Consider the following 26,176-nt stretch of genomic DNA (forward strand, 5'->3'; position numbering starts at 1 on the left):
GTAGTAACTTAAAGTTGGAATACTTTTTGTTGGTGGGTGCATATTATACAACACACAAACGTAATTAAATTTGTAACAAATTAGAAAATTCAATAACACATTGGCAACTATGTTTTTTAACGTTGAGTGATATTTTGAGCATTTTATAACACTAGTTAGCTCGCCTAAAAATAGGCAATAGTTTATTAGGCACGTCTTGTACAATAATTGAACGCAATCAGGGCTATATTAAAGGAAACACTGTGCCGTATATATTTATACACTTCCATGCTAATGTGAATACATATATTTTATAAACAAAAAATAAGAAAAAGAAGAGGCCATACCAAAATTCGCTTACGAATTCTCGCATTATTAAAAAGTGTTTGACTGAGACAGTAGCAACATCTATACAATATCGTCTGCATATTATAACACTAATTAAATTAAGAAAACTATAAAATTTTAGAAAAAATCAAACTTTTCATCCGACAAACACTGCCATACATATTCCACAACCAATATTATAAAAAATGGAGCCAAATCTTGTGCAGCAACTCATCAATGCGTCGGAAAAGGCCGCTAATATAGCGCGTGTATGTCGCTCCAATGAAACGTTGCTAAAGTTGTTAGTGCAGGAAAAGACCGGACCGGAAGCGAACGCGCGCTTCGAGCATGATTTCAAAACACTCGCAGATGTGCTGATACAAGAGACTATCAAACATGATATTGGTGAGTTGGTAAGTCCATAATATTAGTCGCATGCTTAAGATGTTATACTGTTGTACGTACTTATTTATTACGCAAGTTTCCTGCAATGCGCGAAGCTATTAACGGCGAAGAGTCACCAAATTTTACCAATGCAGATGGCGAGTCAGTGACTATTGCAGTTGGTGCTACTACTGAGGAAACAGCGCAATGTCTGGGAGCGATACTAAACGGTATATTGTTTTTTTGTTAACATTAGTTTACGGAAATATTTATTATTTTGCTTATAGTTGAAGCGGCGGAAGTGCTTGCCAATGAAGTCCATCGCGAGGTTATATATGAAGAAGCACTTTTAGGCGAAATACCAACATTACCTGAGGACTTAGATTATGGCAATTTGGGCATATGGATTGACCCAATCGGCAAGTTTTTCTTATGCTTACTATAAAAAATTAATTTTGCATAACAAAATACATTTAATATACCATACAGATGGCACCGCTGAGTATATATCTGGCGATAGCATTTTTACCGACTTTCCAGGCATTACTTCAACTGGCTTAGACTGTGTTACCGTGCTGGTGGGCGTGTACGATCGCACGAATGGCAGACCGGTGATTGGTGTTGTGTCACAGCCCTTCCACAACAAGTTGGATGAAAACCTATATCGTTCGTTGGTATTTTGGGGCGTATGCCTGCCGGATTTACAAGCCAATAATTGTCAATTTGAGCGCCCATCGCGTGATAATCGACTGGGCATATTCTCCAGTTCGGAAAATGGTGATATTCTCCAACGCATTATGGAGTTAGGTTATGAATTTGCATTTGCTGCTGGTGCAGGTCATAAAGCGCTGAAAGTTATCACCTGGGAGGTTGATTTGTATTTGTTGAGCAAAGGTTCCACATTTAAATGGGATACTTGTGCGCCACAAGCTATATTACGTTCATTGGGTGGTGACATATACAGTTATCGAGGAAGTATCAGTGAGTGCAAGCCAGTACCACTTTGCTACCAGGAAGTTAGTGAAGAAGTGGACAATCCTAAATGTAACAAAGATGGTTTAATTGCGGTACGTGATGTAGAATTATTGGAGGATTTACTGCAGAAATTGACGGCATAAGCATGCATGGAATGAAAATATTGAGCAAAATATTAAAATTAAACTTTGTATGTCAAAACAGTTTATCGACAGTTGCAAGTTAGAATTCTTGGTTAAGTTTAGCTAGATATGTACACACTATGTACATAACATATGTATATACTATGTATTTGTGTACTTTTTCTACTATTTTATGTTTATATTCGTGTAAAAGTTTGCCGCTGTTGTACTTTATATGAAATGTGTTATATTTAAGCATAATTTGTTTAACAAGTGCAATAACAACAATTCAGTCTGCCTACTTAAGTTTGTGATGTTTGTTATTAATAAGCTTTTAATGAGCGAAAATTGTTTTTACACTTGCTTATATGTATTACTTCCATTAAATTAAATGTTAAAAAGCAAATATTTAGCGGGTTGTTCGGCAAGTAGTTATGTGTGATGATCAGGGTTGCAAATAATACATTAAAAAAATAATTATATTAATGTTTGAATTGACTTTTTTACTTTTTAATCATGGAAATGCTATTTAAAAATAGTTTTTAGTCCCAAACTTCCTAATTTTTTTTTAAACATAAAAATTAAAAATTTAATTTTTAATTCCAAGATCAGAATTACAAACTTAAATTAAAATTAATTCAAATGTTGAGATTAAAAATTTAAAATCTAATGTCTTATCCACACATTTTTAACTAAAAAATTTGCAACCTTGCTGACACAGCTAATGTAAAGCAGGGAAATATTTTTAAAACTTACTTTTACGACTCTTTTATTTACCAGTAATTTTAATAGAAATCTATTAAATATAAAATAACTCAATAAATAAAACATTGTTCAGTCATTGTTATAATCAGCTGTATTCTTGTTTCTATTACATTATTTCCAACATATAAATCGGTTTGCTTTAGCAAATAAATTTAAATAAACAATTACATATTACACACATTATTTTACGATATTACAAATAAAAAATAATTACATAAAAACAAAATACTAATTACTTGTAATTATTGTTAAATAAATGTACGAAATGCTTTACAAATATTGTAGCAAATACCGCGTACACTACTTTTAATATTATTTTAGCTGCAGTAAAGAGTTTAAATTTATTACATAAATTACAACAGACACACTTGGGGTCGAAAATATTACCATGTTAAAAAAAAAAAAACAATAAAACTAAACTTCATAAAAATTACTTATTCAAGTTGGAGGCTGAGTAAAAGGCACAACAGCGTTGACACATATAAACAACACAGAATATTATACTTGTATGTAGACTAAAAGTGATGTAGAGAGGTTGGCAGTAGTAAATTTTCGCCTTATAATTAGACATGAAATTTTATTCGGATATGTTGGCATTTACAAAACACTTATATAATAAAATTGTTATGGAAGCTGTTTGTAAACTGTATACTTTAAACACGCGCTGCAAATTATATACCGGCACGCGCAAACTACTGCCTTCTGAATAAAAAAGTTACTGTACATTACATGTTAATAATATTGACTATTAGTTGTTGCTTTTACTAGGCACACATAAATATGTATGTATATATGTATATTGTGCTTGTGTTTTGAATTCAGACAGTGGCTATAATGGCAATATAACAGTGTTCCGTATTATAAATACAAAAAAATATCGTTTACAGGCACTTAGTTAATGCATTTTCCAAGGCTGGCCAACGGATTAGTTAGTCTTCAAAATTTTAATTATCATTTATGCTTTGCTTTATGACTTTTTTGGCCTCACTTTGCATATAGTAATCATTGCGTATTAGAACGTTGCATTCACAACGCATTATTCTAATTGTTATAAGCAGTTTTCACGCAAATATTTAGAAGTTCTTCTTCATTGACATTTCATGTGCTTTACGCAAACGTTGCCTCAATTCGTTGGGGAAACGTTCGTAGCATTTCTTGCAAACTGGCTTCTCATCATATTCGTAGAATTTCGATTTCTGCGTCATTTTCATATCGCATATAGAGCAAGCGAAATGGTGCACACACCAGGCCTTATTCAGCGCTGTGAACACTGTGAAAAAAAAAACACGTTGTGATTAAAAGTTTTTGTGTTGGAACAAAAGAGATTATAAAACTTACCATCGCCAGCTATGACTTGATTGCAAACGAAGCACAAATTGCCAAACAACTGGTGATAATGTGTTTCGCAATATGCCAAACCACGCTTCTCGTAGTGACGATGGCCCAAGAAAGGCTTCTCGCATTTGGCGCATACAAAGTGCTGAAAACAAAAATTATAAAGAAAAAGTCAGGTTTCATATAAAAAACAAAGAGTTCATGGCAAACCCACCTCGACGTGCCAATGTTTGCCCAAAGCGGTGACCACGCGCTCCTCGATCGGGCGACGACAAGCGCCGCAAATCGGTATGCCCATTTTGTCGTGGCAGCGCAAGCAGTATAATTCGTTCTAAAAGTATATGTGGCAATTGGACACAAAATTAGCGCATTATATTTATAATTTATGGAAATTTTACCATATCGTTGGCCGTTAAGCCGGGTCGACTCTTGACTTCACGCGCAGTTGAGTCCAATTCCACGCCACACGACGTACAATTAAAGTGATAACCATGGTAGACTTCGCCACGGAAACGCAACGGTGCATCGTCAATGACGCCACTAAAAGGAAAAAAATATATATACATAAGTTGCATATAAAAACCAGTTTTATAAAGAAAGCGAAAAAATATAACGGCACAACAGAAATTTATGCGTCAAAAATGCATGCAATTGCTTGCGGCTGCGTTTGCATTCAACTTACTGGCACTTATGACACATATAACGACCCGTTATCTCGGCCTTCACTTTGGCATTGCACTCATGGCATAAGGCACGATTTTGATTGCGTATGAAACCGGTATCGGCCAGCTCTTTGGCACACATTTGACAACGGAAGCACTGTGGATGCCAGCTAGCGCCCATCGCCTTGATAACACGCCCGATCACGAATTCACCGCACTTATTGCAACACGGTGCGAAGAGTACATGAAAATCACGCTCGCAGTACTTGCGTCCTTCGAATTCATAGAAGATGCCATCCTCGAAAGGGCGAAAGCATTGCGCACACCTGGAAAGTTAATAAGGAATTTTTATATATTGTATTTTCATAAATTTACTTGCAAATCTTGCAACTTACACGAAACATTGTGTATGCCAGAGTTCACCGTTGGAGTTGACGATCTTCTCGTTGGGTTCGAAGCCGTCCGCACAGCGGGCACAATGCATAGCAGCTAGCGACATGTCAGCTGCTTGTACTCTGAAAGATAGGAGAGAGAAAAAAGTATATTATTATGGAAATATTTAAGCGTTATAAATTTGCATTCAAAATACATTTCCATTTTTGAGGACATCTTGAGTTATTTCAATTTTTAATTTGTACACTTTCAATGTTCAATTTACACTGAGCTAGTGTATGGCTCAGTGAGCGATTTCAAGTCATGGAAACTCTTTTTTTTTATCAAAAACGTGATTCGTCGTTCTTTCGCGTTCAATGATTCATGATTCTTTACGACGTGCACAAAATTCTTATATTATATTAATACCCTGAACAGGGCATATTTTAGGTTGCCACGAAGTTTATAACACCCCATATATGAATTATATATATGGATACATCATCAGCGTGACGAACTGAGTCGATTTAGCACTATCAGTCTGAAATTTTATGGATGATCGTTTCTCCCCAAGAAATGCCCGTGTAAAGGGTATTAAAGCTCCGCCGCAGACGAAATTAACGTTTCCTTTCTTTTTCGTTTTTGACCTTAAACTTGAGTGTAGATTTATTTTTGCTTTGAAGGCATACATTATTTTTGCTTGCACTCTCATATATTGTACATATATTCACATGTATGTAAATAAAGTTGTAAAAAACTGATAAGCTGGATATGCCTCCATGGCTTGAAACAAATAGCAGAGTGCGCACAAGTAAATATTATTTTGAACAAAATGAAAAAAAAAAACAATTAAATCGTAAATTAATGTCTGAACCAAAATGTTTGTTTGTTAATCAATTATTCTAAACACTTTCACTTAATCGCGGCGGCTATCAGTTTTTTCACTAATTGTTTCGCGTATGTTGTTGTTGATGTCAGCATAAAACATTCTCTAAATAGTTTAGGCTCGGTTTGCGGTTATGTGCACATATATTAAGGAACGTTTTATTTTGAATGCTTGAGAACGATTATAATTAAACACTTACATTTACTTACAATATAATTATTGCTATATTTAGATATTTTTGTTATCACAAATTAATTATCTGGATACCTTTTCCAGTACACTCAAATATATTGTACTATGAACTTTTCCACGTACACCGTAATTTATCGAATACTACAGTGTTTGATAAAAAAATCGAGTTTAATTCACAGACATCTAAAATGATTGCATCACCACCATCAACACCAATCAACTACATAGATGATTTTAATAATTTTTATTAATTGATGAAAATGTTCTGATTTCACTTTTGAGACTGAAAGTTGTTCGCCCACTAAATGTGTGGTAAGTAAATCAGGGCAACCTGAAGGTGTGCTAGAATAATGGAAATGAACGTGTGCTGCACGTAATGGCGTGACCGTAAAGCATATTGCAAATAGCAAATATAACGCACACGATATCGGTGTGTTGCGGCAGCGATTGGGGCAAGCGTGAAAGATACATAAATGAAGTATTTAATCGTAGCATAAGCTACAACATAATTTATTGCCATACGTAAGCACTGAAAGGGCATAGAATGTGTATAAACCTACATATGTATGTAGAGATATGTTTTATGCATGCATAGAAGTCAGAAAGACGCTTTCTGTGTTCTGTGTGTATATGAATGTTCATAGTGAGGCTTCTGCTTGTGGGGAGATTACTCATAAATTGGCAGATGTTCAATGAATACCTACTGAAACATATTTTTTCTGTAACAGACCACAAATTCATTTTAGATCGTCCACAAGTATAAATGTATGTTTGTATTGCATATATGTATGTTGGATCAAGCTATTCGTACAGAATTAGATCGTGTCATGTTTGGCTTTATTAAAATAATAATAAAATTCACAAAAGCAGATATTCAGAGATTAATTTATACAATTTTTCGAATGCTTGAAAAAAACAACAAAAACTGTTATATATTCTAATAAAATTTCAGGGCATAGTATATTATTTAATGAAAATTTTCTTGTTCTGTTTTATGCGTGATTATAATACTCGTAAAAATTTAATTATCGTAAAAACAAGAAAAAACTTTAATTTCGGTTGCTCCGAAGCTATTATACCCTTCACCATTTCATACAAAGGCTTGAATATTATCGATCAGTTTGTATTTTCTATATGCTATAGAGGACCAATATTAACATTATTTTGGGAGATTATCCTGCTAACTTGAGCAGTAATCCAATTGCGAAGATATCTTGTCAAGTAAAAAATATTCACATACAAGAACTTGAATTTGATCTTACATTTACATTAAACTGACTATGTAAGCTTTCTTGTTATGTTCTAGTGTTACACGTTATTTTGTAATACAAATAAAAAGATTATAAGAAAGATAAAGAAATTGTAGTGTCTAATGCGCTACAATATTAAAAATTTAATTTACATACTACAAACGTACATATGTATGTACATATTTAAGTGTTTAAAAAATTTTATGCTTATATTTTATAATTTTTTCAGCAACGATCTACAAAACAGCGTCTGTAGCTACATAAAGCTCTGGCGCTGCGTTCGTAAAACAAAAACATTAAATTATCTCACTATAAATAGAATTGTGTTGGTGGATGACGTCATTGATGAACAAATCACCCGTAAGCAGAGGATTTAAATAAACTTTATACATACTTTTCGAGATATACAATACAAGATCGCTCCAACATAAATTGATTTTACTACTATGAATTTATAACATTGCATATGTATAGTTATATGCCCTCAATATTATATATCAGTCAAGAGCATAGTTCATATCTTAACGACTTAAGTACCGTGGGTGTCATTCATAAGAAGCAAATGAATGAAACCTATTGGAATGCAGACAATCAACGATATAAAGCGCTTGACATATGTTTGTGCTCCAATTGAGAACGTTAAACTTGTTATTTCTGATATTAAGGTTGTCGTTATATATAGTTATGCATGTCTTATATGCGATTATATATAAATTTCTTACTGCACAGGCGGCATTATGGGCGTTCACTTAATTGCAATGAAGGCAGCTAGTACAAAAAAAAATTGCAATTGTTTGATCTAGACGCTTGGCACAATTCAACTAACACACAGCACGTTTATTAGCCAACTGCTTTTCATTCGCCTTCGTATTGACCGACTTGTGGTTTAGCAAAGCTGGTAAGAGCTGATTTGTGATCTTCGTGATTAACAACCTAATTTGGCAAAAATCAACATTTTTTGTACTTCCGTTGTCTCTAAAGAAAACGTTTATCGTTGAATTTTTTGAGACTTTCTCTTAACACATTTTTCACTTAAATCAACAGATTATTGACTATTTAACTAACTCCTTTTACCTGTTGCACTTACTATTAAATCTATAATTTTGCTAGTACAAAATGCGGAAAACAGAGAAATATTTCCAAAAATTAGCACAATACGAACGAGTTTAAAGAGAATATTAAAGAAAAATTGTCAAATTGACAAGAAGATCTCAGGTGAAAATGATGCTGCCACCTGAGAGAAGTTAGTAATGATGGCGCCATCTGCTGGAGATTAGCGATACTTGCTTTCTTGATTATTTCATTATGTCGACACTCATTTATAAACGTACTATTATTAATTCAATTTTATTTGAAATAAAAAGATTATTGTGCATAACGTTATGCTTAGAGATGTGGCAAAGAGTATTCTTTTTATAAAAAAATCTTAGGTGGCTACATGATTTGGGCATTAATGAAGAAAACAAAAACAGCTGTTCTCTGTTATTTTTATTAGATTACAAGTTAATACAAACACAGTTATGAACTTTTTTCGAAGCGCTACATGTAAGTTAAATAATAAATATCAAACTTCTATATAAATATTTGCTATTGTATTCTTTTTTAGTAACGTTGCGCTCCGCTCAATTGCACAGAATGTCAGCTTCACCTCAAACTGCACCCGTTGAGTCAGCCATAAGAGCCGCACTTACGGAGCAGTTATCACCATTGCACTTGGAAGTGATCAACGAGTCCTATATGCACAACGTACCGAAAGGATCGGAAACACATTTCAAAGTGTTGGTAGTATCTGATAAGTTTGAGGAGCTCTCTTTAATAAAGGTATCGATCTGATCAACTTTTCTTGTATAACTCGCTTATACTTTGTAATCAATTACAGCGCCACCGTTTGGTGAATTCAATTGTTAAAGAGAAATTGGCTGGTGATTTTGTACACGCGCTATCTATAGAGGCTAAAACTCCCAAACAGTGGGATCCTAATTACACAGTCGAACCTAGTCCAAATTGTCTTGGTGGTTTTGGAAAATAAGATGAAACGCAGCTGTTTTACACTGTTAAAATCTTTTATGTTTTTGAATAATTAGAAATTCAATATATAAATTAATAGAAAATCGCATAACAATATAATATTACAGCCTATAACTGCATTGTCGAAATCGACCCCACTACACCACCAATTAAATATAAACAATTTAATCATCAAGAGAACGCAAGGATTCTACCTGATTTCGTGCTGATAGTATAACATCATTTATACCAACTCCATCATAAGCTGCACCACATAACGTCAAGGGCAGTTTATAGTGTTTGATATATCGTCGTATATCGGAGACCCGCTGCGTATGCCCCACCGTATATTGCGGTATACATTTCCTCAATACGTGCACACGTGTCAAACGTGGCTCCTCTGCTATACCCATTACCAAATCCAAATATTGTAATGCTGTGTCCAGTAACTTTTTCGGTGTAGGATCCTTGCCGAAATTCTCCTCAAACCAACGTCCGCCCATCATAACCGTAAGTATTGTATTGCCTTCCATATCGAAACAACAACTGTCAAAGATCACGCCAAGTATGGGAATACGCTCAATGGGTGGCACCAAAAAACCAAAAGCTTTCATCTTAAGTAAATCCTTAATATTATATTGCAAGTTGACGACGGCTACATCAACGTATTGTATGGCCATAAGTAAGGCTGACAAAGAAGGATGTTGATTTTTTACGCAGGTTGCCAACTTGTGTGTTGGAATTGACGAAATAATATGCTTTGGTTCAACCTCTTGACCTTTGATGTTCATTCGAACACCGTTACGTGTGAATATGATTTCTCGACATTCTGATGTTAGTTGAATATCAACTTCCTTTTCTTGTAAGTAGTTACGTAATGTTTGCGGCAGAGTATCCAAGCCATCCGGTACTCTATACATACTCCATTTCTCTTTCAGCGATTTTTCATATAGTTTTGGCATGGAATCCCCAAATAGGCCCGCGGGAGCCGTCTTGTTTTTATTTCCAAATAATTTTTCGTATACCACACCTTTTATGATGCCGCCCCATTTTTGTTCTTTTTCGAATAAATCATTCATTAGAAAACGTACACTAATTTCCTTTGCGTCACCAGCACAAATTCCACATATTAATGGACTAATCGCATAATTAGCCAATTCAGCGCCGAAACGTCTTTCAACAAAATCATAAATAGATTCATCAGCGAGCTTCAATTTCTTTTGACCGGCTACTAAATCTTGTTTAATTTGACTTATTAGTGGTTTAGAGAATGGCGGTAATGTTTTGAATATGCCACTTAAGCTATTCGGCAGCATGCATAATTGACCTTTAGCATATATCAAACGATTTTTAGCGGCCGGTTGCCACGATTTAATCGGATCGACCGGCAACTTTAATTCTTCTATTAATTGCAATGTATTTGCGCCTTGAATACCCTTCGGACGAATGGTACGTGGACCCATTTCGAATATGAAGCCCTTGTCTTTATGCCTTTCGGTGCGTATCCAGCCACCGACGCGATGTGACGCCTCATATACCGTTGCAGGATATCCAAATCTCTGTAGCAAATAATAAGCAGCCGATAGGCCACTCATGCCAGCGCCTAGCACAGCGGTCATTTTATTCTTAAAATGACTTGCAATTAGTATTTCTTTTAATCCGATATAATAGTTACTAGATGATTGTAAAAAATTGCTATCAGTTCTAAGTTCGCAGAAAAAAAAAAACAAAAAAATTTGACAGCAAAGACAATCAACAGTCTTTGTTTTGTTTATAAATTATTTTTCACTGTTTTGGTGTCATCAGCTGTTTTTTAGGCATTGTTGAATTTACAGCCGGTAAAAAGAAAACAGTGGCGTAGATGACTATTATATTAATTTTTTCTTATAAAAAATGGAAATTTTTAAAATGCAATGAATTATATAAAAATTAATTTTATTTTTTTTCTTTGACTTTTGGTTAACTAACATGTGTGCAACATTGAAGAACATCTGCTGAAATAATGAGTACCATTGTGAGTCTACTACAAAGGCGCCAGGACAATATTGTAGCTTTTTTACCAATGCGAATACGTGGATTATACTAGACTCTGACGTTATCATTGCCAATTAGATAAAAAAGGGATGTATGCTAAGGGATCAGTGACCTTCTCTGACAGCATTATAAAACCTATTTCCTTCCAATCAAAAATTATTAAAATATGTGTAGATAACGACAATTTTGTTATCAATAGAGTCCTTCTTCTTGGATTGTGAGTACCCACTCTGACTTCCAGTGAACTATATGTATACATATGTATATGCAATTGTTATAATACTTGTAGATCCCATAATCGTTGGTAGTACTGATGACTATTATCGGGACCCTCTTGGTCTCCATTTGTATTTTTCATAGTAATATATCATCCAAGTCTAGTTTTGCAAGCTGAAAACACTCCTTTGGACGTGAAACAGACATCTTGTTGATGAATTAAAAGAGTAAAGGAATCATTGGTCAACAATTTTACTAGAATGTACGATTGCGACTGTGAATTTATGTATTTTTAAAGCTCCCAAAACTCTAAATACGTTTAGCTCGAAACGCTGTTTGCAGATTCCGTAAGGAAAATTTACCCGAAATCGATCGAGTTGAAATTTTCATATTACTTTTGGACTAGTCCTTCGATCATTATTAGTTTTTATAGTGATACAACTTTTTCGGATCGAGATAATTTTATGCAGAAAAATTTTTCTCACTACCGAATACCTTTGTTTGAAAGTCTTCCCAGAGATAGGCTAATGAATCAAGGAAGACGTGTTTTTACTCATTCATTAAATACAATTTCTCTTCAAAAAAACCGCCGGAGGCAACCTCCTAATGTAGACAGTTAAACCATTAATAAGTCCTTCCTTACTTTCTCACATAATCTTTATATGAATTCACTCAGCCGTACGTATGTAAATACGTTAAGTGTGTGAAGTTTAATATGAGGAGGAAATGAAAACTGCATGCCGGATATGTGTCTGATTAGCCGCCCATGCAAAATGCGGTATAAACAAAGGCGCTGCCATAAACGACAGCGAAAAGGACGCGTTTAGCATTAAGCGGAAGCAAAAACGGAAAGTGGAGATTTGGGAGAGAGCGACAACGGAAGTATGCAAGAACGTACGAGTTGGAGAGTGAAGTAGTATGTGCGGAATGTGGGTGTATGTATGTGAATAACGGTACGAGCGACACGAGTGCGCTTTTGTGCGCCGAAAGAAAAGGATTAAAACAAAGCGCAGGATAATGTTGGAAGCAGAAGCAGGCGAACACCAGAGCAAACAAATCGGCGCAAAACAAACTCAACAACAACAACAGCAACAATGAAATAACCGTGCAAAGCAACGAAACATGAAACAGTCAACAAAACATTGAGCGAAAGCGAATTAGAGACAAAAGCATCGCGTCGCGTTCCATTGCGCTGTTGTCGTATCGATTCGGAAAGGTCGGCTAACAGGCGCATACCGAAAAAGCTCACAGCGACGACAGCGACGACGACAACGTTAACTACGATGGCCTGGAGAAAGTCTGCACCTTTCAGACTTGTATCCGCTGCCGTTGAGAAAGGTTCGTTCGTGTTTGCGCTGCGTGGCCGTGTGTGTGACTAAAGCAGAGCAGTGAACAAAAAAAGCAAAAAATCAGAAAAAATAGTGTCAGCATAGCAAAGCAGATTTTTCCTCAACAAATACGCACACACACACAAGCAATAAAAAGCAATAGAAATTGAAATTTATGCTCAGTAATGGCAAATCGCATGCAAAAGTGTTGAAAATCAGTGCTGGAAAATATCTATTAAGTGAAAAGCTGCAAACGCAGCAGCAAAAATTATTTGCGCTGCAGCGCAATGTTGCCCTAATTCGAGCAGAAGTCGCAGCTGAAAAAATTTTCATGCAGCAGCAAAAGCGTGTGAAAAGCCAGCGCTCAGCAGTGTAAGCCAAACACATACATATACCGTTGTAAGATATTTAAAAAATATATTCGAAATTGCAAAAGCAACTAAAATTTATTAATTCACAAACTGCGAAGGACTAGGCCAGCGAAAAAATCTTCGACTGAAAATAGCAAGCAAAATTTATGGTGAAAATACAGTGAAAATTCGCAAGAAAATTTTCGGTATGTGTGTATTTGCCAGCGTGTGTAGGTATGCGTGCCTACATGCTGTCACATACATACTCGTGTATGCATATATGTTGGTTTGTCGCGTTGTTGGCCAGCTTGCAGGGGTGTACTAGGGCTTCGTGACTAGGACACATATTTTTTTCCAACGTCGTGCTTCGCGTATGGGCAACATCGTGTGCCCTGCTGCGCGTTGAAAACGAAACGAATTGTGTTAGTGAGTGAATGTGGCGAGTGTGCGAGCAAACGAGCGAGCGGACGAACGAACGGAAGCTCGTCAAATGTGTGGCAGACACCGCCAATACATTTAATTGCACGAACTGGCAATGTGCTGGCATTTCTATATATATTTTGCTGGTTATGGATAAAGGAATTTAAGCAATAGTTGTGTTGAAATGAAAGCGAAAAACATAAAAGAGATAAAAAATATAAAATATCAAAAATACGAAATACAAAATATAAATAAGAAATTTTTGAATATAATTGAAAAATGTTAATAATAAAATTTTTTTTTTCTGAAAATAATAATTATATCTGTGCGCAAATTTTTAAAACAAAAAATTTAAAACATAAAAAAAGAATAAAATTTAAAACAAAAAAAATTAAAAACAAAAAATTTTAAAAATGAAAAACATAAATACTAAAAAACTAAAAAACATATAAAAAACACGCCAAATATGGAAAAACTTCTAGCTTTTACAAAAAAAAATATTTTTTTTACAATTATTTTACTTTTAAAAAATTTATTTATTTTATTTCATTTCTACTTAAGTATAACTATTAAAACAATTTTATTCATTTCATGGAATAAATTTTTTTTTTTAATTTTTATTGCTTATTAGTTAATTAAAAATATGGAAAAAGATCGAGTTTTTACGAAAAAAAATATTTTTTTTATGAAAATATATGTATGTTTCTTTTTAAAAATGTATTTATTAAAAAAAAAAACAAAATAATTTTAAAAATTACAAACATAAAAAAATTAAAAACATAAAAATAAAAAATAAAATTAAAACAAAACAATTTAAAACAAAAAGTTTAAAAACAAAAAATTAAAAAACGTGCAAAATATGGAAAACGTCGGGTTTTTTACGAAAAAAAATTTTTTTTTAATGCAAAAATATTTTTTATTATTATTTTTTTATTATAAAAATATTTTGTTTTTTATGTATAAATATTATTCTTTAAAAAATGTATTTTGTTTTTTTCTTTCATTTCTATTTATGTAAATATAACTATTAATACAATTTCATTTATTTCATAAAATAAAGTTTTTTTTTTATAATCTTTTGTTGCTTATTAGTTATTCAAAAATATGAAAAAATATCTAGTTTTTACAAATTTTTTTTTTCTAATGTAAAAATATTTTTCGTTTTTAAAATGCATTTAGACAAAAAAAAATAAAAATAAAAAAAAAATTAAAAATTAAAAAATTTAAAGATGAAAAATTTAAAAACTAAAAAACGCGGAACCCTAAAAAAATAAAAAAAAATATAATAAACATAAAAAAATTAATAAGAAATTAAAAACAAAAAAATTAATAAACATAAAAAATTAAATATATTTTAAAATTCAAGTTAAGAAATTAAATAATTTTTTTTTAATATTTTTTTTTTTACGCATAATGAATGTGAGAAACCCAAAGAAAAAATATTAAATTTTTGAATAATACCAACAACCGCGCAGCTGCTCATCAACTACTGTTTCTAAGCAACATTTTTTATTTATACTCCTTCTACGTGCCACATTTTTTCGCTTGGAAACTATACACGCTCATGCCCACGTCCGCTATTTTGCCTGCTTTCCACACTTATTCAATTTTTATTTTCTGCTGCTTCTTGCTTGTTACCACTTCGCCGTATACTTCCACTTCTAATAACAACTATTGTTTCGTGCTTTCATATTTTATGCATATTTGTACATATGTGTGTGTGTTTGTGTACGTGCCAGCGCCTGCTGGTATACATCCCATTCCTTTTCTAATCGTTCCTTGTCTTTTGTCTATGCACATCCTACAATAATACCGTTCAACGCGGTTACTCCCGCTGCTGCTTATTTGCGTGTCTATTCATTGTTTCACATATACATATGTATAAGTGTAGGTGTGTATATCTATCCATATATTGCTGTGTATTTGTATAAATTGATAGGTTCAGAAAGCTCGTTACTTTATTGCGCACACAAACACAGCGATTGCATTCATATATATATCAAGCGTAATATGTGTATGTGCTGCTGCTTACGCCCCGACGTCCCCTTGCATACATACAATCGTGCATATTTATACAGTTACTCGTTGACTGAATGCCTGAGAGTTGCTTTCAAATTATTATTATTTTTTTTATTATTTTATTTCACAGACTTGTTCATTCGCCCCTCGTTGGGTTCTTCTTCAACCTTCAATGTAATTTATTTTGTTGCTTTGTATGTTTGTTGTATTTGTTGGCGCTGCTTCCTTGACTCAGTTTGCTTGTTTCGTTCGAGTTGTGTTCGACAACTGTGCGCTCATTTGGCTCTAAGTTGGGGTGAGCAGATTTGCCAACTGCGCGGGATAGTGAACCCAGCGAGGAAATCGAAGGTTTATGTGGAAATAAATTTCTACATACAAGTTACTGATAAATTTTTATTTAAATAGAAAAATAATATTCTAAAATTTTATGAAACTCATCAGTAGGGAATATTTTTTAGTGCCATCGGTGATTGATTGTAACTCAAAATTTTTTTTTAATTTTTTAATTCTCTTTTTTAAAAATCTACCTTGTATACTTAAAATGTATATAAACATTCCCTTAAAGTTTTAAAAAGTTTGATTGATTTTTTTTTTAATTCCCAAACATCGCTTTTTTATTGCTGTCACACCAGATGTAGGGATACATCGATGTACATATGTATGTATGTATGTAGATATACTTATAACAGAGCACTTGCCATAACAGCTTAAGTCGAGTTTGAAAAATGCGGAGGGATTTATTTAATATTTTACTGCAAAACATATTTTTCTTTTAGTTTTTATTATTTATTAGTTCATGAAAAATATAAAAAAAATTAAGAATTTTTTTTATGTAAAAATAATTTCTTTTTAAAAACGTATTTATTTTCTTTTTCCTTTTTATTTATTTACTGCTATTAATACAATTTTTTTTTTTTATTTTTTTCATAAAATAAAGTTTTTTTTATTATTAAATATTTATTGAAAAAATTTGAGCTTTTAGAAAAAAATTAATTTTTTTTCATGTAAACATATTTTTTTTTTAGTTTTTTAAGTAAAAATATTTTTTTTTTATTTTTATCTTTTATGTAAAAATGTTTTTTACTTTTTCAATTGTTTTTCTTATGAAAATTTTTTTCTTCATTAAATGTAAAAATATTTTTCGTTTTAAAAACGCATTAATTTTTTTTTTCGTTTACACTATTTTATTATTATTAATACACTTTTCACTCCTGCGCTGAATTTTTCCTACTGGGTATTATTCGTATACTTGTTATTATGAATAGGCGCGCTGGTGTGCTGTGACACGCGAAGCACAGCACGGAAATCCAATTTCGACGTGTTCCTTCCACATTTTCTATTTCCTTCATTACAGATTTGTTGCTGTTTTTTGTTCATGTAAACACACTTTCATAATCATGTGTGTTTAATAAAAGTTGGTAAAATTACTGTTATTTTATTTCTACGCTAACATAGCTAATTTCGAAATGGATTAAATACCATAGGTATGGCTAGAGCCTTGTAATTCCTATGTGCTTTATTATGAGCCATTTTTTAGGGAACATCATTTGATAAATATAAAACAAGGATGATAAGGATTTTTTTCAATTTTTAATTTTGAAGTTTTTGCTTTTGATTTTTAGTTTTATTTTTTTTTTAACTTATAAAGCTAGTAACTATTACATAAGCTTTACTTGAATTTATTAATTTTTTATATCCTGAGCAGGGTGTATTAAGCTACCAACGCTGTTTATAACTTCCAGAATAAAATATCGGATAGCTAAGTCCATTTAGCCATGCCCAACGGTATATATCCAAATTAGTTCTTCAGTTTTCGATATATCGATCTGAAATGTGTACATATTCTTTTCTAATTAAAAAGCCACTCATTTGTTGGAATTGATTGATATCGGATCATTATAACATATAGCTGTCATATAAAAACTGACGGATCAAAATAAAATCCTTGTATGAAATTTTTTTATATGACAAGATATCATCCTGAAATTTGGCACAGACTATTAGCTAAGTCCAAGCTACAATCTCCGATATGTATTGATCAGATTGGATCAATATAGCATATAGCTACCATACAAACTGGTGGATCAAAATTAAGATAAAAAACGTTTTTATACCTTTTTGTGCTATAAGAAATGCACCTGTAAAGGGTACTATAGATGTGATGGAGACGAAGCTAACTTTTTTCAGGCTTTAATTTCATTTTTTAGTCACATGAGCTTTTAAAATTAACTTTTCTTGTATTTATATACATTTTTAACTAATTATTAAACTTAAAAAAATTTAAATAATTTAAATTTTTAAAATTGATTTAAATTATTTATTGAATTAAAAAATAATATTTTTTTAATTTTGCTTTTGTTCATTTAATTTTTTTTCATTAAAATTTTTTTTTTTTCATTTTAAATGTTTATTTTATATTTTTTCATTTTAAATGTTTTTTTTTCATATTTTTTCATTTTGAATATTTTTTTTCGTTATTTTCTAGTTTTTATTAATTATTTTTCCATTACAATTTTTTTTTAGTATTTTTTTCATTTAAGATATTTTATTTTAATTTTTATATATTTAAATTTTTAAACTCGAATTAAATTATTTTTGTTATTTCAATAAAAAAAATTTGTTTCTTTTATTTAAAAAAAAAAATTTTTACGACTTTTACTGCTTAATTACAAAGTTCTATAAATCATATTACTATAATTATAATTTCTATATTTGTTTTCAAATTTCACACTTTCATTCTTACTTACTTTATTTATATTAAATATGTAACTTGTGTTATTTTTTATTTTTTTATTTTTTTATTTTTTACTACTAATAATAATTAATTATATTTAATTTATTGTTTTTATATCTTAAACTTTAATTGCAATTTTTTCATAACAACAAATTAATTATCACCAACTTCGCGCAATTGTTTACAACTCCCCAACAAGGAAGCCGTACAATCCTCCACAAGCCACCAGCCTTCTGTCTCACTCCCTTACGACACGCATTGTGCTGAGAGAGCAACCAGCAAAACACATGGCTGAGCTTTTCTAATGTCTCTCCTATATATATACATATGTATATATAATTTTCCTTACATATTAACACACGCTGTGACATTGTGACATGTTGTTTTATATCGGTCACATAGCAGCTCTGTAAACAAGCGCTCGCACGCTTAAGTGTGCCTGTGTGTGTGTGGGTGTGTGTGCTGCGCGTAGAAACTGGGGCAATGTGCGTGCTTATGCTTGTGTTGGTGTGCATTCCTTGGGAATAATAACAAGCGTACGAACTTGGAAACGGATGAGCGATCAGCGGACCGAAAGATTGGAGGGTGAACAAAGCAACGACCGACTCGCCGTCGCCGCAGTGTCTCTGTTTCGGCGTGTGAACAGCCTCGACACATCAAATGCGCGACACAAACATGCATGCAAATACAGTTATATACACATATCTACATTTGTATGTACATATATATTGTATTTATATATTTCATATATTTGTATGCGTGCATATGCAAAACAGTTTTGCTTGTTTAGGGTAGATTTTATGGGGAAAACTTTGTGATTTTTAAATATTTGCAAGTAACAAATTATTTGTAGGAAATATTTAATTAAAGTAAGTGTTAGTTTTTATAATGTAGTGACTTAACAGTATTTCAGTCAAATATTTTTAAAGGTGCGACAGCGCGTATGATGAACATTCTTTTAATGTTTGATGAACTTTTGTATAAATGAAAAAAATTTAAAATTTTAAAAATCTAAACAAATTCCGTTATAATATAATCATAAATGCGATAAACATATTTAACGAAAACAAAGAGTTATTAAAATATATTTTTTAAACATAATTTATTTTCAAAACTTTCAATAAAAGTTTCATTTTGACTTTATATATTGCATAATAAACGCTTTAAACATATTTAATGGGATTGAATAGTTATTAAAATATCTTTTTTTTAATATAGTATATTTTTAATAATTTTAATAAAAATTCCGTATTCATGTAATGTATTACATAATATTTTTTTGCTTTGTTTTTGTACATTTTCATTAAAAAAATATTTAAATATTTATTTTTTATATAATTGCTTAGATTCAAATTTTTTTTATTTTAATAAAAAAATAAAAATATTTTTATGTAGTCCATGGCAGTTGCATTTTTGGAAATATTAACACACTAAATACTTATTATGTTATTTCATATAAATTTTCTTTTTTAATAAAAAATATAAAATGATTTGCTCATGTCAGGGCGTATGAAGAACATTTTTTTCTATTAAATCTTTTTTCAGTAGCGAAATGTTCAATTAATAATTGCTAATACATATATTTATATACTTATATAGTATATATTTATAGATATGTAATTTGTCATTTTTCACCATTACAGTTATTTTAGATTTTTTGATAATCAAAAGCATTTTTCAAAATACATTTATCATACGCCATGGCATACCATATGTACATGCAGTGTATGAGTGCCATGGCGTATGATGAACTTCTTAAAGTCACATTTTGTTTGTGTAATAATATTATTTTTTCTATTTTTACTACTTTTTCTAATTTTTTATTATTTGTTTAGTGAAATATTGCGCGCGGAGACCATAAATTTGAATTCTGAATTTAATAATATTACTACGCCGTCTTCGTAGAACACTGCGTAGGAGTCAAGCAAGGAAGAAAATTAAAAAAAAATTTAATATTTTATTTTTTTTTACTTGTTTTTCAACTTATAAGTCTTTTATCAAAAAATTTAGTTTTGAAAATTTGTATATTTTTTTATGCTAAAGGCTACATGGACTTCTTGCTCGTATTTAAAAGTAAGAATGAAATAATTTTTATGTGGAAAATATTTATTTAATTTTTTGTGCTTTCACAATTTCATTAAACTTTAAATTTCTTTGCCATACTTTGTTTTTTATTCCTCAATTATTTTTCTCAAAATATGAAAACCTGCTGATGCGTGTGTTTGTGTGTGCACTGTGCCCGCTTTCCATGTATTCGAGCGAAACTTTATTGTTGTTAGCGCATCGAAGCTTTTTCGGAATGTGAGCGCACAACGCGTCGCATGTGCCTGAGAGCGCGAGCAAAGAGTAAATATACAAAATCTCAACTAAGCGACGAACAAAAACGAAGCGCACGTGCAAACAGCAGCGAAGCGCCAACGAGAAAGGATAACAATGTGAGGATAAACAGCGAAACAGTAGCAGTTTTCGCGTGCGACAGACACAACGAACGAGCGGGAAAATACTAACGAACGAAATGAAATATTTACCGTTAGAAAAGTAAAAGTGAAATGTCAAAGGGGATTAGTGAGCTGCAATGAAGTAAAAAGTGAAAACACAACGAAATTAGGGTGCATTAAACTAGAAAACAATAAGTGCAAGAACAATAAACAGAAGTTGGAAGAAACGAAAAAAACGGTTAATGAAAGGGAGGGGAAGTTGCATAAAATGTTGATTTCCCGTTTAATAATTAGTTTGTTTGCTTCTATTGTTATTTTCAGTGCTGGAGAAAATCAACGAAATTTTTTTAAGTCAAGCTGCCTGCGGTGCTACAGGAAAATGAGCGTATAGTACACTAACAACAATAAAGAAACGTTAATAAAACAGTGTGTGCGTCGCAATAACAGTGAAATAGTTTCAAAAATAAAAAAAGAAATAATTGTGACTATTGCAAGCGTTTACAAGCAAAGCTGAGAAACTTCGTTTGAATTCTGCAGCAAAATTTGTAACAACAACAAAGCGTTCTGTGTAAAGTTACGCACAATTAAAACGCAGTGTGTATAAGAATCGCAACAAAATTAAAAAAAAAATAAAAATAAAAAAAATAATACCAATTTATAGCAATACAAATAGCAAAGCAAAATGTTTACAAAAATATTCTCAAATATTTATCCACGCGTATAAAGTACTACAACTCGCGCTTGTCGTTTAAATAAATTCTAAACAACATAAAACATATATATACTACTTCTACTACTACTCATACCTACTACGAATATATATATATATATATAGTATATGTATGTATGTATTTACAATATAACCAAATTAACTTAATGTGCTAAGAAATCGTTGCGTGTTCATTAGCTAACCGTAAAATATCAACAAATATCAGCGTATATCAGCAAATTTCGGCTATTAACGCGCAACTAAGCGTTTATTTGTGTTTGCAAGTGACTTTGGGATTCGCATTCTTCAGCTGCCGCGATCGCAATTAGTTAAAGTTTGCTTTGCGATGATATAAGTGCATGTTTTGAATACTTTTGCGCAGTCGCGCAAGCTGCAAAACAAAGAACCGCTACTGCTGAAACATGCAAAATTTCATAGTGTGAATGTTGGCAACGCTGGCGTGCCTCGGTGGTTTTGCCTGTATTAGGACTAGGTGAGTGAAAATTCAATTTTATCGATTCTAACTGTAAGATAAGTGTTAAGGTAGTTGAAAATAGAGCTTAAGATGTCAAAACTAACGGAATTTGAATCACTCTTGGCGCTGCCATTAAACGAATTTATTACGAAATTGTGAAGCAGTAATTAATTTTTGAATGGAAAACAGGTTTTTATTGCAACTATAATCATTTTAAATCAAATAGGACTTAAAGTGAGAGATTTTTCAATTCAAGTTGCAACTGTAAATCTCCTCTATCTTTCACTAATCGAAAGCATTTGCAGAATCTTTAAACTTCTATCAAGACAGTTCCTAACTGAAAGCTTTCACTAAATCGTCGAATTTCTAGCAATGTATTTCAAATGCGCCTTCGAACTGCCGATGAAAATTATACGCGAACTTTATTGAAATTAGAAGTAGACCCAAACGTGTTTATACTGTTTATAAAGTACCACATTATAATTTCAGAAAATATTCCTTTTTAAAAATTACAATTTTTTGAGTTCCGAGTTCAATCCTCACTTATTCTATCGTGTATATTCAGTTTGCACGAAGTTTGTAACACCAAGAGAAACGTGGCGAAGATCCTACATATGCAAATAGATAAGTGATTAACTGCCGAGCTGAGTCGATTTAGCCATTTCGTCTATACCTATGCGAACTACTCAGTTTTTGTCATTTCGATCAGGAATTTTGTTCAAGTCCTTTTTTCACTAAGAAGCAGATCATTGGTCGCATCACTTTGTTACCATATATAGCTGCCTTTTATTAGGCAAGAAATCCTGATGAAATGTAGCACGGATTATTGTTCAAGGCAGCGCTGCAATCTCCAAACAAATTAATCAGATCGCTAATTATAATATTTTAGAAGAATTTTTGTATTGAACTGAAGACATGATAAAGTCTACAGAGAGGCAAACAATTAAAAAAATAAAACTTTAGAATTTTACTTAGTATATCAATTCATCTCTCATTTTTCCAAATGAAAATTTATCATTAAAACAAGAGGTGGTCGACATAGTCTTCTGTATTAGCGTAGACTCCGCGTAGGCGGTTATAGATTAGTTTCGATATAGTGAATTCGGTAATATTTGCCCACTTCAACTTCTGCAAACTCATCTTTGATGAGTTTTTACTTACTAAAGAACTACCTAAAGAACCTTGCGGAATCTTCAATTATATCTGAAATATCGAAACATTTAAATTGGACGGCTTTTTAGGGTCTTTTTGAAAAGAGAGACCAGAAAAAATTTGAGTTCGGACTGTATTACCATTCTAACTAGTGTATCGTACAATTGAAGCCAATTATCGTACACGACTTTATGTAGAGTTCATCATACTGAAGCACTGACTTCTGATCATGACGAGCGGTGTTCACTTTCTTGTTTATAGTTTATTAATAAATTCACAATGATGAAAATTTAATCTGCAAAAATACAACTAAATTCAAGCTGATTAGCGTTTGATTGTGTACCCTCGTTAAGAAAAGTAAGAGTGTAGTCCCCGTTCATATCAGGCACTGCATGAAATGTTCAGTTGTTTAGCGATTCCATTTTACAATCCAAAACTTTGTCGTTATTCTTCGGTATATATAGTAAGTTTAATTTAAAACAAGAAAACGACCTTCTGTAGCAGGAATATCTTTCACAAATAACGAAGCTGCCATACACGAACTTGTTACCGATAGTTTAGTTTGTATGGCAACTATATGCTATAGTAGTACGATATCGGCGATTTCGACAAATCAGCAGATTTTTGAGGAGAAAAGGACGTGTGCAAAATTTCAGGTGGATATCTCAAACACTGAGGGACTAGTTCGCGTATATATTATTACAAACTTCGTGACAAACTTAGTATACCCTGTTTAAGGTATAAGGAAGGGCATAATATTTTCGAAGATTTTTTTTATTTGAACTGGTACCCACAAATCCAGCCAATCTCCTTGGCCGATTTGTTAAATAAGGTTGTTTTTACCATACTATCCCCAAATATTAAATTAGCAATTAGTTTAATAAAATCGAAAATATTTTTCATCGAGCAGTAATGACATGCCTACTACTATAGACAATATTTGTTAGTCTACTTCCAAATCAGCAACAACTCTGTCAATAAAATAACAAAAGCGTGGTCTTTGGAAGAGGTAAAACACTTCGGATTAAGTTTGCACTAAAGGTTGATCCATTTCGAGGTTCCCTACTTTTTTTTAAGAAAAAATACAAAAAGTTCAAATTTAATGAGAAAGAACATTCTTTCGCATTTTTGTTAGGAAAATTACCCCTTTCAAATGATGGCCATGGCTACGTCTCAAATTGTCTATACTTTGAGTCCATTTTTTGATGACTAGTTCGAGCATTTCGACCGGTAACTGACGAATGACAAGCGTGATGTTTTGCTCCAAGGCCTGAATCGAAGCGGGATTTTAAACTTTACGTAACCTCACAGGAAGAAGTCTAACGGTGTGATATCACATGATCTTGGTGGCCAATCAACCAGCCCAAAACGTTAAATTATCTGCTAACCGAAGTGTTCTTTCAATAAATCCATCGATTGAAGTGGTGTGAGGAAAATGGTCCTGTCTTGTTGAAACCAAATGTCGCCTAGATCACGAGTTTCAATTTCAGTCATCAAATAGACGGTTATCATGACGCGATAACGATGGTCATTGACAGTTACGTTCCCACAGACATTAATTTTGAAGAAGTGTGAACCGATGATTCTACCGGCCCACAATGCGTTGTTTTTTCTGGATGAAATGATAGCTCTTGAGTCTCTTTAGGTTACTCTTTGTCCCAAATGTCGGCCTCATCGCTGAACAAAATTTAACTAGAAAACACCGGATCTTCTTGAAAGATATTTCAAAACCTAATCTGACTTTATTTGTGAATTTGATTATATAAATACGTTTTTGCTCTAATACAATCAAGCAAAGCTACTTCCAAACCTCAAACGAAACAACAAGAAGAGTTTGGAACTCGTGACCTGTTTTTATACGCCTTTTTTGTTTGTTAATGTTATGTTTTTTCAACTCACTGAATTCCCTTGTGCGCTCAAAATTCTCTGAAATTGCTATTAACTACGATATAGTACTTAATTGGGCTGAAATTTGTTAGAGAAGAAACGTCATTTTGAAATATAATTTTCAGATGTCAAATTGTTGAGCATATGAATTATTTTCAGAGTACTTAGGCAACTAAATTTTTCAACAGCTAAGAGTTATTCGAATTTTGTCTGCTTAATTTAACATATTTTTTATATTATTGTAGAATTTGTGTAACAATAGGTGTATAATAAATTATCTTTAATATATGTCTATATTATAATTACCATTATTTTATTATATAATACAAAAAATATTCCTAGCATACTATTCATATCTTATTGTTGACAAATTTTAATTAATTATTTTACTGTATTTGGCATAAATACATAACAACATGCACGGAAGCACTACAGATAATGTCGAAAAAAATGTTAACCTGACTAATTATCAGTAATCACAAGCCCTAGAGTGATTAATCAATCCATAAATAATACAAATGGTTTATTGGTGTCCGAACTGTCATGATGCATCGGTGCTGCCGCCACCCTCCACGCAGGTAAAACTAATAAAGAGCACCAAGGCGTTGGGTGCTCTCACTATTCATTAACTAAAATCAAAATCTCGATCGCAATTCATTTACTAAACACATATGAAGAGCTGCTAGAGAGTCAATTATCAGATTTGTACACGCTCATATACATACATTTGTATATGCTTGGATAATATTATATATTGTATATCAAATCTCGAAAATTAATCATAAATAGTCGTAAATAGGCCTCTTCACTAAGCATAGAAGTGATAGAATTCTTCGTGTTGGCTATTAGTAAACCGCTACTTTCACACAACAAAAACAAACAGTTGACCGCTCCTTGAAGGTCAAGCCAATTTATTGTTTATCGAGCGCTGTGACAAGTGACACTTGCAGAAATTATTGTCAAGCGCTACTAAAAACCTGAATATGCGTGGGTGTTAGCAAATGCAAATCTGCCGTGAGCGAACACGTACTACTTATAAATATTAGATTACTTGAAGGTGGCTGAAATGTACGATTTTGGTGTGTTCGCTTCGGCTTCGGCTGACTTATGGCACAATGAAGGGTTACTGTTACTCCAGTTAGTGGATCGGTCATTTGT

General features: G+C 32.3%; 5 protein-coding genes across 56 annotated transcripts in view; 3 read left to right on the plus strand and 2 right to left on the minus strand.

The window, feature by feature from the left end:
- Positions 1 to 149: 149 nt before the first annotated feature.
- On the plus strand, positions 150 to 2,192 carry LOC105227534 (inositol polyphosphate 1-phosphatase). 2 transcript variants are annotated; one of them, XM_049450385.1, is made up of 4 exons: positions 150 to 711; positions 788 to 920; positions 978 to 1,109; positions 1,180 to 2,192. In XM_049450385.1, the coding sequence occupies exons 1-4, from the start codon at positions 703 to 705 to the stop codon at positions 1,806 to 1,808; spliced, it is 903 nt and encodes a 300-aa protein (XP_049306342.1). In that variant the 5' UTR covers positions 150 to 702; the 3' UTR covers positions 1,809 to 2,192. The 2 variants fall into 2 exon arrangements, with proteins under 2 accessions (XP_049306342.1, XP_019846329.2); XM_019990770.3 differs by having other exon boundaries at positions 152 to 719.
- Positions 2,193 to 2,625: 433 nt separating this feature from the next.
- LOC105227536 (LIM and senescent cell antigen-like-containing domain protein 1) lies at positions 2,626 to 8,480 on the minus strand. 5 transcript variants are annotated; one of them, XM_011206912.4, is made up of 7 exons: positions 8,337 to 8,480; positions 4,945 to 5,064; positions 4,570 to 4,875; positions 4,286 to 4,427; positions 4,102 to 4,218; positions 3,891 to 4,032; positions 2,626 to 3,822 (listed from the first exon to the last, which is right to left on the minus strand). In XM_011206912.4, the coding sequence occupies exons 2-7, from the start codon at positions 5,046 to 5,048 to the stop codon at positions 3,626 to 3,628; spliced, it is 1,008 nt and encodes a 335-aa protein (XP_011205214.1). In that variant the 5' UTR covers positions 5,049 to 5,064; positions 8,337 to 8,480; the 3' UTR covers positions 2,626 to 3,625. The 5 variants fall into 5 exon arrangements, with proteins under 5 accessions (XP_011205214.1, XP_011205215.1, XP_011205213.1 ...); XM_011206913.3 differs by having other exon boundaries at positions 8,324 to 8,454; XM_011206911.4 differs by having other exon boundaries at positions 7,972 to 8,340.
- A 169-nt stretch (positions 8,481 to 8,649) lies between these two features.
- On the plus strand, positions 8,650 to 9,376 carry LOC105227539 (bolA-like protein DDB_G0274169). Its single transcript, XM_011206916.4, has 3 exons — positions 8,650 to 8,794; positions 8,856 to 9,070; positions 9,129 to 9,376. The coding sequence occupies exons 1-3, from the start codon at positions 8,770 to 8,772 to the stop codon at positions 9,276 to 9,278; spliced, it is 390 nt and encodes a 129-aa protein (XP_011205218.1). The 5' UTR covers positions 8,650 to 8,769; the 3' UTR covers positions 9,279 to 9,376.
- On the minus strand, positions 9,294 to 10,999 carry LOC105227538 (protoporphyrinogen oxidase). Its single transcript, XM_011206915.4, has one exon. The coding sequence runs from the start codon at positions 10,873 to 10,875 to the stop codon at positions 9,442 to 9,444; it is 1,434 nt and encodes a 477-aa protein (XP_011205217.2). The 5' UTR covers positions 10,876 to 10,999; the 3' UTR covers positions 9,294 to 9,441.
- A 1,807-nt stretch (positions 11,000 to 12,806) lies between these two features.
- The window catches only part of LOC105227540 (calcium-activated potassium channel slowpoke), a 160,893-nt gene continuing 147,523 nt past the window's right edge, over positions 12,807 to 26,176 (plus strand). For 29 of the 47 annotated variants that reach the window (XM_049449592.1, XM_049449610.1, XM_049449577.1 and 26 more), the window contains exons 1-3: positions 12,807 to 13,206; positions 21,117 to 21,997; positions 25,454 to 25,596. In XM_049449592.1, coding sequence (XP_049305549.1) covers positions 25,537 to 25,596 — 60 coding nt within the window. In that variant the 5' untranslated portion in view covers positions 12,807 to 13,206; positions 21,117 to 21,997; positions 25,454 to 25,536. Of the gene's footprint in view, positions 13,207 to 13,265; positions 13,355 to 13,374; positions 13,391 to 20,687; positions 20,967 to 21,116; positions 21,998 to 25,453; positions 25,597 to 26,176 lie in introns of those variants that run through there. The other 18 variants (XM_049449601.1, XM_049449604.1, XM_049449596.1 and 15 more) reach the window with 8 other exon arrangements.

This window comes from Bactrocera dorsalis, chromosome 2 (genome assembly GCF_023373825.1).
Source record: "Bactrocera dorsalis isolate Fly_Bdor chromosome 2, ASM2337382v1, whole genome shotgun sequence".
NCBI lineage: Eukaryota > Metazoa > Arthropoda > Insecta > Diptera > Tephritidae > Bactrocera > Bactrocera dorsalis.

What these genes read in the sequence shown, in the direction of transcription:
- LOC105227539 (XM_011206916.4), top strand. Translation starts at nt 8,770, where the DNA reads ATGAACTTTTTTCGAAGCGCTACAT. An exon ending in CTTTTTTCGAAGCGCTACAT is followed by an intron (nt 8,795 to 8,855) that starts GTAAGTTAAATA and finishes ATTCTTTTTTAG; the next exon opens with TAACGTTGCGCTCCGCTCAA. An exon ending in AGGAGCTCTCTTTAATAAAG is followed by an intron (nt 9,071 to 9,128) that starts GTATCGATCTGA and finishes AATCAATTACAG; the next exon opens with CGCCACCGTTTGGTGAATTC.
- LOC105227538 (XM_011206915.4), bottom strand. Translation starts at nt 10,875, where the DNA reads ATGACCGCTGTGCTAGGCGCTGGCATGAGTGGCCTATCGGCTGCTTAT.
- LOC105227536 (XM_011206910.4), bottom strand. Translation starts at nt 5,158, where the DNA reads ATGTCCTCAAAAATGGAAAT. An exon ending in GCTTAACGGCCAACGATATG is followed by an intron (nt 4,219 to 4,285) that starts GTAAAATTTCCA and finishes ATATACTTTTAG; the next exon opens with AACGAATTATACTGCTTGCG. An exon ending in TCAAGTCATAGCTGGCGATG is followed by an intron (nt 3,823 to 3,890) that starts GTAAGTTTTATA and finishes TTTTTTTCACAG; the next exon opens with TGTTCACAGCGCTGAATAAG.
- LOC105227534 (XM_019990770.3), top strand. Translation starts at nt 513, where the DNA reads ATGGAGCCAAATCTTGTGCAGCAACTCATCAATGCGTCGGAAAAGGCC. An exon ending in TCTGGGAGCGATACTAAACG is followed by an intron (nt 921 to 977) that starts GTATATTGTTTT and finishes TTTTGCTTATAG; the next exon opens with TTGAAGCGGCGGAAGTGCTT. An exon ending in CATATGGATTGACCCAATCG is followed by an intron (nt 1,110 to 1,179) that starts GCAAGTTTTTCT and finishes TATACCATACAG; the next exon opens with ATGGCACCGCTGAGTATATA.